This window comes from Arachis ipaensis, chromosome B07 (genome assembly GCF_000816755.2).
Source record: "Arachis ipaensis cultivar K30076 chromosome B07, Araip1.1, whole genome shotgun sequence".
Lineage (NCBI taxonomy): Eukaryota > Viridiplantae > Streptophyta > Magnoliopsida > Fabales > Fabaceae > Arachis > Arachis ipaensis.
Genome location: NC_029791.2, coordinates 25,636,182 through 25,648,529, shown reverse-complemented (window position 1 = coordinate 25,648,529; position 12,348 = coordinate 25,636,182). Strand labels below are relative to the sequence as shown.

General features: G+C 33.6%; 1 protein-coding gene across 1 annotated transcript; it reads left to right on the top strand.

Moving 5' to 3' along the window:
• LOC107606985 lies at positions 7,338–10,885 on the top strand. The gene is made up of 2 exons (XM_016308980.1): positions 7,338–7,842; positions 10,632–10,885. The coding sequence occupies exons 1-2, from the start codon at positions 7,338–7,340 to the stop codon at positions 10,883–10,885; spliced, it is 759 nt and encodes a 252-aa protein (XP_016164466.1).

Genomic DNA, 12,348 nt, shown 5'->3' with positions numbered 1-12,348 from the left:
TTTCTCCCTAACCATCCACTATGTGATGCTACTCTCAACCGGCCAACTTTTTTTGAGTTTCTCCCTAACCCTAGCCATATCAGCCTTTCTTTGTTTCCCATGTGTGTGTTCTTGATGTCAATGATATCCAGTCTGTTCTTTAGAAAGCGTTCATTTAAGCATTTTAAATTATCTCTTTTTTGTTATCAATTTTTTTAATCATCATTAATTCTCCATCAGGTTTTGCCTCCTGAGTTTGCAAAGAAGGCATTTCCTTCTCAATTTGATTATGTAAGATTGTGTCAGAAGGGTGGCTATGCTTACAACATGGTGCTCAGATGGACAAACAAAGAGAAGTCATATTATGAAGTTTTAATGACCAGGGCTTGGCGTGCATTTGTTAGGAATAATTTATTAAGTGTAGGTAGCAAGCTTAAGTTCATGGTTTCAGCAGAAGATGAGAGAGTCATGTATGCAGAGATTATAAAAAACTAAGTATTGTTTAGCATTATCTATTTCTAAACCTTGATAATTTTTTTTTCCTTATTGTCCATGTTAGGTCATTTTTGTTTAGTTGATGAATATATCATGTCATTGATTTAATCCCATAATATTTTGGTTGTATGGTTAGATATGCAAGTACCATGTTATGATTTCATGGTACCTAAGTATCTAGACATGATTTTTTTTAAGCTTCTCTAGTTATGTAAAAAAAATTATGCATCCATCAATGTAATGATTAATTATAATGTTAAGTGCTTGAAGTAAGATACACTGTTCATTTATTTATATTATTCTTCCTGTGCTTATTAATTCTATTTAAGTTTTTTATTTTGTTTTTATTTTTGGGATTCTTTATGTTACAATCAAGCTTTACAAGTTTTTAATGACCAGCTCGTGATATAACTTTTAAGCTGATACATTCAATGTATTTACTGGTTGTTGTTCCATATATAGTTGGTGCATGGGTTATATAAATTTTTTAACATTTTGATGATCATTAGCTACATTATAGCTTTAATAACTTATTTGATCCTTTTTATGGATTTAATTGTTATTTTCATTTTCTACCACTGACCTATTCACCTTTATGCGGTATCATTTTTTCTTCTGTTGTATAATTATGGCTTACGCTGATTTCTTGCCTTTTTATATATTATTATGCCCTTCAATATTTGTTCTAACTTTATTTTTTTCACTTTATTTAACTGTACTCATGCAATTTAAATATAACCAATAAATTGTAGCCTACATGCTAGGTTGTGTGTTTTCCTCCATTCACCATCCATTAGGCGTGTATTTCTTGATTATTGCTATCACATGCAACGTAACCATAGAGGTCCATTTAGAGAGGTTATACAAACATATTATATGTCTATATTATTGTCACTTTCTTTCATTCTATAGTCCATTTCCAGTTGTGTATCTCAGTTTTATGTGATATGTTGTCATTGTAATTTCAATTTCTTATTAGTTTGGTATGTCTGAGTTCTTTTTTTTTTGTTCCCCTCATTAGCTATCATTTTCTATATTCAATGAATTCATTAACGATTCTCTAAAATTTTTATCATCCAATGTATTCATCATATATCTAGCAAACTTATATTTGTTAGAAATGGAAGACACATATTATCAGATTTCTCCTAAGCTTGCAAGGCTCAATAGGAGTCTCATTAGAAGGCAGAAGAGGGCTAAAAACGTGGCATTTGAAGGTTAGATAGTATGCTTCTTTTCGAATTTATCACAAACAATCATTATGTGCTCTTTTTATTTTCTTACGATTTAGCCTTTCGATTTAATAGGATGTTTTGAATTTATGAAAGTTGCTTATAGCCAAATATTACCTATGAAGAGGAATTCTACAACAAATCATTCACCTATATTGTGCGACAAGAAAAACATATTTCAATCCACTCAGAATTATGACGGTGCCTCTACTTCAATACATCGTTATGATGTTTGTCTTTGTGATGGGCAAAACAGAACACCTCTATCTGACAAGACTAATGGTCTGGATTTTTAAATTTCATTCCATTTGATTTTTTTTACTAATGTTTATTTAAATTACGTCTATATGTGATTTTTTTCTATTTAATTATTAACTGAAATATCATATTAGCTCAACATTCTGCTGTATCCATTAATACATGTAGAGGTCAAACTCATGGTAAGGAGAATCATTCTCTGAAGCAGAATGTTATTTCTAACCCCGGAGCCAATGCGGAGACTATTTTGGTTCCATCTGCCAATTTAGATGCTGAAACAAGTTACATGTATATTCAACAGACATAAAATTATTCATGTAGTTATTTTGAAGCAGTTATCCCACATCATTTATGTGTTATTATTATATTTATTTTTGTTCTGAAGAGTTTCTTTTTACTATTGATTCAGTTGTTCATTCCGTATGAATTTAGGAGCAAACGTCCTTTGATTCCACCTTCAAAGACGTTGATTCATCTTGCTGGGACTACCCGTAATTTGTTTAACGAATCCCAATTAGACATCGATCATTCAGCAGCTTATTCAGTTGAAATTTCTTCCCAAGAAGTTCGAGATGACTTCTAAGGTATTTTACACCTTTTATATTTTTTCAAATTATTTAGAGTAATGCTATTTACTTATATACAAGGTACAATTATTATGTAACAATATATCTATGTATATAGTCATTGATGGATATGACATTGCTATAGATGATGCCTTCATACCCGAATCAGATATAGTGGATACAATTGGTAATGATTTTATTTTCTATTATATAGCTTATATATTATGTCTTAATTAAATATTTGATTTTATTGTTCTATTCCCTTAGGACATAGCTTAGAAACATTAATTGTATTTGATAATTATAAATACATGTGTCATTTAAGGATTAGTTGGTCTACTGAATTAATATCATCCTCTCTCATATTTTCATGCCTAAATTAAGCTTTAAAATTTTAATCACATTATTCAAATTTTTCTCTAAAAATAGTAAGTCAATTTAATTTTTGACTTAAAGCATATTTAATTTTTTGTTGCTTTCACTGTTACAACATAATATCTATATATTATTTGTAAAATTATTTTTTCACTCAAGCATATGTATTTTTTTTATTTTTTTACCCTTCTTTTACTATTACAATGTAACATCTATAACAGACAAGGTAGGTGTGAGTAGATAAATTGAGAGAGTACATTCAACAAATTAAACAAAAAAATTATAAAACTCTATTTTTTAGCAAGTACAAATGGATAAGAATCTCTAGCTTTTAAATAGTATTTCTGTGTATCTTTGGTTTGCTTTATCAAATCATAAGACAGATTAATTAAAAATTTTTTAAAACAGAGGAGCATATAACAAAGAAAGTAAATTAGATAGGTTGAGGAATTACAATGTGAATAGGAAATGCTAGAAACGATGTACTCCACTGCATTCTTAATTTTCTTATCTGTACGTATAAGAAAATATGAAGAAGAAATAAAGAAAAATAATGTAAAAGGTCAATTAACATTCTGATTATTTTTAGTTTTCAGATTTAGCACTAATAATTTTAGAGGATAATTTTGAACAAAAGTTTATAAAAATTATTAATGTGTTTCTTAAAGGCATATGATAACAAAATCCTTAAATATTTTAGAGGTCTTATTTATTTGTTTATCTCTTTCATAATATACAGGACATGTTTTTCAACATTCTGATCATGATCAGCTTGAAGAAAACGAGGAAGGTTTATAGCCTTACCCTTTACAATTGTTTAGGATTATTTTTATTAATTTATATATATGTTTCTTTAACTTTTTTTTCTATTTTCTGCATAAAATTTTTGCATGTTATTCTTCTATAGATTATTGGGATGCGGGTGATCCTATTTTTTGCTGTCTATTTTGCAATGCCAACATGTGGGATAAAGAGAGGTTAACCAGAACTAATGGGCATGCTACAGCACATTTTGGTCTTTGTTGTATGGATGGAAAGGTTGAATTGCCTATTCTTAAATCAGCTCCTGATATTTTACAAAATCTTCACTTTAAGCATGATGAGACATCGAGGTTCTTTAAGAAGAAAATTCGACTATTCAATTCTTTGTTTTCATTCACATCCATGGCTGGTAAAATGAACAACAACATAAACAATGGATCTGCCCCTCCGACATTTTTACTTAGCGGTTAGAATTACCATGCTATTGGTAGCTTTCTTCCGTTAGTGAATAATATCCCAAAGTTTTCTCAGCTATATATATATATGATACTGATAATGAAGTCGAGAATCGAATTAAAGCTGTTCGGTAAGTTTAGTTTTCTAAATTTTATTAACCTTTTTTAATAATTTTATACTACAAGTATTTTTTGTGCAGCGAAATATGTCTAATTCAGTTATAAATATTAAATAGGCAATCTGATGATATCACCGATGTGGAAAGGGTTATTGTAGCTCAACTTAAAACTATGCTTGATATTCACAACCCATTAGCAAGGACGTTTCGATATGCTCGAGATCGGTTTAAAGATTTTAATCCTCCTCACATAAGAATTAAGTTGATTAGAAGAAGGGATAGTGATGGAAGGCGTTATAATTTGCCAACAGTATCTGAGGTTGCAGTTATCATATTGGGTGATATTGATGAGTCCTCTTTGGAAAGGGATATAATAGTTGAGTCACATTCTAGCCAGTTAAAAAGGATTGATGTTCTTCACCCACAATACCTTGCTTTGCAGTATCCTTTATTGTTTCCATATGCGGAGGACGGATATAGAGTTGGAATTGAAACTTCCTTTCATTACAATATTGATGGTTCAAAGAAGAGGAAAACTATCAGCATGAGGGAGTTCTTTGCCTATCACTTGGAGATGAGGTCTCAAGATTCTCCTATTTCGTTACATTCTGCTAGACTTTTCCAACAATTCTTGGTTGATGCATATACAATGGTTGAGGTTGAACGATTGAGCTTTATTAGATTTAACCAGCCAAAGTTAAGGATTGAAGATACAAGGCCTTACATGAGTCATTCGTAAGTGGCGAAGCTAACACCGTTGCCACTGGGCAGTGTATTATTCTTCCTAGCACATTTACCGGTGGTCCTAGGTACATGTTTAACAACTGCAAGGATGCTTTTGCTATTTGCAAATATGCTGGATATCCTAGCTTCTTTATTACAATTACTTCCAATCCTGACTGGGATGAGGTTAAGAGATTGCTTCACGGTTCTTCTTTATCACCCCAAGATCGTCCAGATATTGTATCAAGGATATTCAAGATTAAGCTTAATCATTTAATAAGAGATTTTAAAAGCAGTATTCCTTTTGGCAAAATTGTTGGATGTAAGATATATTTTAGAAGTTCATTTTTATTACATGTTATACGTACAAATTGTCAAATTTGTTCTAACTCTATTTTTTTCTAATTATTTCAGATGTATGCACTGTTGAATTTCAGAAGAGGGGTTTACCCCATGCACACATATTGTTATTCATTCATTCTCTAGACAAGCCAAAGTCTCCATAAGATATTGATAAGTTTATTTCTGCTGAGATACCTGATAAGCATCATAGACCAAAGTTGTATGCTGCTGTTGAGAGATTCATGGTACATGGTCCTTGCAGTCGACATAACAAAAAGAGTCCGTGCATGGTACAGGGCCACTGTTCAAAGTTTTTCCTAAGCCATTTAGGTCACGTACTGTTATTGATAAAGTCGGGTTCCCCAAGTATAAGAGACTAGACAATGGTCGAACGTTAACAAAGAGGAATGTTATCATTGATAATTCATTCATTGTACCATACAATCATTATTTGTTGCTGAGGTATGGCTGTCATATAAATGTTGAGTATACATGCCAAACTTCTGCTATCAAGTATCTATTTAAATATGTGCACAAGGGTAATGATCGTGTAACTGCTTCTTTCTATCAATCTGCCGAGGACTCAATGTCTGGACATGTAGTGGATGAAATAAAAAAACTATTATGACTGTCGTTATATATCCTCATGCGAGGCAGCTTGGAGATTATTTGGTTATGACATTCAAATTAAAGAACCTGCTGTTATTAGGTTGCTTTTTCACCTCCTTGAAGATCATCCTGTAATTTTTAGAGATCATGATAATATTCAAGTTGTTCTGAATCGTGTAGAAGGAAAGTTGACCAAATTATTGGCATGGTTCCTTGCTAATAATGTGTATCCCTTTGCCAGGTCCTTGACCTATAGTGAGTTCCCGAACAAGTTTGTATGGAAAGATGATGTTTCCATCTGGGTCCCACGAAAACAGGGTTTTTTTATTGGCCGGTCAACTCATGTCCCTAGGGGGAATGGTGAAGATTATTATTCGAGACTTTTACTTAACATACAGAAAGGATGCAGAAGTTTCATTGATATTAGGACCGTCGAAGGTGTTGTTTATGACACATTCAAAGAAGCATGTTATGCATTAGGTCTTCTTCAAGATGACAAGGAGTTTATTGATGCTATTTTGGAAGCAAGTTCATGGGCATCTGGTTCGTATGTTCGTGATCTCTTTGTTATTCTTCTTATATCTAATAACATATCTTGCCCTGAAGTAGTTTGGTAGTCATGCTATCAGCAATTATCCGAAGACATACTATACTTGCAGAGAAGGATTCACCATTCTGATGGTTTGTGTTTATTTTTTTACACTATTATTTATCACTATCTCATATAATTATGCAGTTGTGTTAACTTTTCTTGGTTTTCTTCTTCGGTGATTACCATTTTGTTATAAATTTTATAGATTTAGTATTAGCTGATGATCAGATTTTAAACTTAACATTGATGAAACTTGAGGAATGATTACAAGCTAATGGTAGATCTTTGAAAGAATTTTCTACGTTGCCTTATCCCGATATACAAGCGATTGATGGTATTGAGGATCGGTTGATAATGGATGAGTTGAATTTTGATAGAATTTTACTCCATCAAGAGTTGAATGATGCTTTGCAATCTATGAATAATGAAGAGAGCTATGCATATCATACAATACTTGATGCTGTGAACATGGATCGTGGCAGATTTACTTTGTTTATGTGTATGGTGGTACTGGCAAGACATTCCTTTGGCGTACGCTTTCTGCTTCATTAAGGTATGAGGGAAAGATTGTTCTAAATGTTGCATTAAGTGGTATTGCTTCACTACTTCTCCCCAATGAACGCACTACTCATTCAAACTTTAAGATACCTCTAAACATTAACGAGGATTCAGTTTGCAACATTAAACAAGGTTCATCTCTTGCTAAGTTGGTTTCCATAGCTAGTTTGATTATATGGGATGAAGCTCCAATGTTGAACAAATACTATTATAAGGCATTGGACAAGTCACTGAAGGATATCCTAAGATATGAATGATCTTACAAGCCGAACATGGCTTTTGCAGGTAAGGTTGTTGTACTAGGTGGTGACTTTCGACATATTCTTCCAGTCATACCGATGGGATCACGTCAAGATATTGTTCAAGCTTCCATTAATTCATCTTACCTCTGGGATCATTGCTCAGTCTTTAATTTAACAAGGAATATGCGTTTAGCATCTTCTGATATTTCCGAAGATAATAGTGAAGTTAACGAATTTGCCAAGTGGCTTATCCAGATTGGTGATGGATTCACCGGTGATTCTACAGATGGTGAATCAAAAGTTTTAATTCCGGATGACATGCTCATAAATGATACTGAAGATGGTTTTACAGAGTTGGTACATTTTGTCTATCCAAATATTGTTTCTAACTTGAACCACACTGATTACTTCAAGAAACGTTCGATTCTTGCTCCCACATTAGAAGTTGTAAATGAGGTGAACAACAGTATTATGAGTCGACTACCTGGAGAACAGAAAGTTTATCTTAGTTCTGATTCTCTATGTGTTGAAGAAGGTAATATGGAGTCTGAGTTAGACACATTTTCACCTGATGTTTTGTGTAACACCCTAATTACCATAAGCCTTACCTCGCGTCGTAAAGCAAAGATTAATCAAAGGTTATGACAGTTCTAAGCTCATACATATAATATATAGAAAGAAATAATATATTCTAGAAGCTCGATGAAAGATATAGCTCAAGTAGGCAAACAATTAATTCAAGTAGGCAATTAGACATGTTATACAAATAGGCAAACAATTACAAGTCGGAAAAGCATACAAACAAATAGAAGATGCACATGATGAATGTCTGTCCTATTGACTGTGATATCAAATTGTCGGTTCAACTGCCAACCCGACACATCTCCATGGAGATGTCGCCCTTCGGAATCATCATTGGGATCCCCCGAGATATGGTGCTCGGAACACTGTCCAGGATTTTGTGCCTGCACACTCTATTGATTCGAAGGGATGCGAGCGGGATACTCTTGCCACGGACCTCACATCTCAACGCAAATGGGACGAACCACCGCCCTTACGCCACCGCCGCTACCTCGACAGGCGGGATCCCACCGCCGTCCTTGCCGGGCGCATAGCGTCTCAACAATCTTAGTATAAAACAATATTTTCAGTATATCATGGATTCATCATTTCATTCCGATTCCTTGACTCATCTCAACCATTGACAATTCAACATTTCCATTCCGAACACAGTAGTTCGTCACTTTCTCAATTTACTTTCAATAATCATCAATTCATTACTCTTCCTTCTCTCTCGACCAAATCCATCCTCAGTACACCAGAAACCTAAGCCTCCGTTCGCTAACCTTTCGAAATAACTACCAATTAATTCCACTTAAGACTTTTTCCATATTTTGATATCCAAAAATAAGCCCAACAATCTTAAAAAGGTGTCACAGAAGTTTACAAGCTCGTTGGAAAGGTGAAATAGTTGAAAACAAAGTTTTAATTGGAAAACAGGGCATGTGCGTACGCACAGGGGTGTGCGTGCGCATGCCCAGGGAGATTTTAAAATGTGTGCGTACGCACAGATACCAAATTTTGCAATTCTGTTCGCTTGCACAAGGCATGCTAGCGCCCCCAACAGAACGCACCTTCCAACGTGTGAGTGCGCACAGGTTGTAATACTTCATTGGTTATGTGCGTGCACAGGTTGTGCTAGCGCTCTCAACAGAAGGCTTTTCCCTGTGTGTGCATATGCACAAGGTTGTGCATGCGCACACAAACCAGAAATCACAAAATTCTGCAATGTTGCAGAATTTCAGATTTTGACACCAAACTTTCCACAATCATATCTTTTTCTACCAAATTCGGATTTTCACAAAATTTAAACCATTTTAAAGCTTGTTCAATCCCCCTTTCATTTGATATAAAATACATTGAAGTATGGTAGTTCAAGATATGATTCATGGAAGTTCACCAAAATTTCAATCTTACCAAAAGTTCACAAAATCTCAATTTTCCACAATACTCAACAAAATCAAACTAAAGTCCTTCCAACTCCAATTTACATCAAAATCTACCCTTTATGTCACATTCCACCAATTTATACCAAGTTTTCCTTCACATTACATCATTCTCAACCATCAAACATCAAGTATATAATCACTAAAATCAAACCTCCACCAACACATTCACCAATCATCATTCTATCACTTTCAATCTTCATCATCAATTCTCATTCATGCTTTATATCAACAATCAACAATATACATTCATTCAAATTCATCATACATCATGCTTCAACCTCATTATTTAACAACACTAATAATATCAATTCATCATACATCATCAACCAACCAATATCAACAACCATATCAATCCAAAACCTATCCTATGGGTCTTTAGTCTAAGTGTCCAGAAATATTATATACTACATAGAAAAAACCAAAACCATACCTTGGCCGATTCCCAATATGCACAAAAGCCCAAGATTGAGTACAAATCAAGCTTCTACAATTCCTCAAGCCACCAAATCCACTTCTAAGCTATTCAAATCACCAACATTCTTCATACAACACCAATTCAAGCTCACCTAATATTGATTGAGTCTAAACCCAATAGGAATCAAGTGCTAAAGTGTACCTAAACACCTAAAAATACAAGATTTCACTCAAACCAAAATCCCCAAACTCGAAATTCTTAGGGCAGTAAACTGGACAAAGATAAGTTAAAAGCTTACCACAATACCAAACTAGAAGTGACGGGCTCGACAAGAGCTTTGCGTAGTAACTGACGGCATGCAAATCGGAGCTCTGTAGCTCAAGTTATAAGAGAAAGAAGGAGAAGATGAATAGTGAATGAAACCCTCCCCTCTCCTCTCTTCACTTCAACGTTGTTGCTGCTTGTGTTGTGTTAAAGTGGCTGAATTGGCCACTTAAGGGACTTATATAATGTTGGACTTGGGTCCAACTTGGGCCCGGTCCAACCTGTTAGCGTTTTTAGCTCGTTGGGTCAAACCTTTAAAATTAGTGTCTAGTTTTCAATTTTAAATATTTTTCTAAAGTTTTCTACTGTTTTTAATTATTTTCACATAGTACCGGACAGAGTTAAGTCGGTACTGCCGGTTAATTTACCGGTATGCGTTTTTACGCAATTTTTCGAAGAAAATAACATTTTCCAACTTAGAAAAATCTAATGAGTCCAAAAATCATATTTATATTTTCCAATTAATATTCTAAAATTTTGGACCTATTCTGGGCAATTAATGTATTATTATTTTACGTTAATTAATCGGTTAATTAATTCGCGATTCTTACATTTTGAATGCGATTAATTGTTCAGGGTTACCTCTACACCAAATATGCTTGAAGGAAGGTGTACCAGTTATGTTGCTTCGGAACATTGATCAGTCTAATGGGTTGTGCAATGGCACGAAAATACAGGTTCGTCATTTAGGTAATCATGTAATTGAGTACATTATATTGACGGGGGACCAGACAGGCCGAGTTGTGCTCATTCCATGCATGGACATGATACCAAATAATGACACACTCCCTTTTAGGTTCAGAAGCAGACAATTCCCTTTGATTGTTTAATTCGCAATGACTATAAATAAGGCGCAAGGACAGACTTTGGGTGTTGTTGGGCTATTTTTGTCGATCCCCATTTTTACACGTGGACAACTGTATATTGCACTATCTCGAGTAAAATCAAAGAAATGCCTTAGAGTGCTGATTCAGAATAATGGTACCATGCCCAAGGATAGTACAATAAATGTAGTACTCAGGGAGATTTTTAACAATATTTCTTGATGTCATTTCAAGTAGTTTTACATTTTTTATGTGATACTGTTGTGTTTCAAGCTATGTTAGATGTTTTTAAATTGATTTCATGTAATTCCTTCCATATATTTGGTTTAAAATTATGTTGTTTTGTATGTAACTTTTTCCGTGCGTAGCACGGGTCCTTTCACTAGTATTTTAGTGAAAAGAGAGGTCTAATTGGTAAATAGAAAATTTTGATTATTTTTAAATATATGAAAAGATTACATAAAATTATGATTTTTGAACGCAGTAGGTAATAGTCATATGAATTTGATTTGTGCAATGAGTAGAAACGACAATGCGTAAGATAGTTAGATGAGATATATTTAAGTTCTACTCTAATTATTTGTGGATTTAAACATTTTAATTTGAATTTTACCTATGCTTTAAATTTTTCAACCTAACCATAGTCGACCTAGTTAGAATAAAATAATTTTTTTTTCTCTCAAACATAATATTTAGTATTTTCATATTTTTATAATAATTTTTATGAACATATACATTATATATTAAAGTACAGGTTGGTCGGGTAAGTTGGTCTGGCACCTGAACTCGACATTATCTACTGTATATTGGGTTACAAATCCACTTCAAATGTGAGTGGGACTAACCGTCCTAATAACGAGTGAGAGTAAGATGAGAAATTTATATAGGTTAGAAGTATTTTACGTGTGCAACAAATGAAAGTGAGAAGATGCATTTATATGTGGTGAAGTGGACCAAAATCGAGTGCGTGCGTGTCAATCGAAGTGGGTGGCAAATCGGGTAAGGCTCTGACAAAGTGATGCGGATCGGGATAGCTTTGGACAAATTGTACCATATTAACATGCAGATTGGGGTGGTATTAACTGCAACATATCGAGATTGGCATCCGAACTGTGTACCACTTGCAAAAAAAAAAGAATTTTAGAAATATTTTTTGTTTCATTTTAGAAAAAATTCTTAATTTTGATCCATTGACAATATAAAGTATTTTGCATAGTCATTTAATAATATCTATTTGTTTAGATGATCATTCACGCATTGATCATTGAAAGTAATTATTTTTGCTGATCTAATGATACGTAATTAGATGGACGTGTAAAATTAAAATTAAAGTGCTATATAGTGACATCTCTAGTGATCTTAACAAAAGAGAGACTAAAGTGCCTAAGTCAGAATATCCAATAAGATGGCAATAGTTGGAATGTTAGAGGGACGACCAGAATTGTTAACCCGAAAAAGCACGGTGAAAG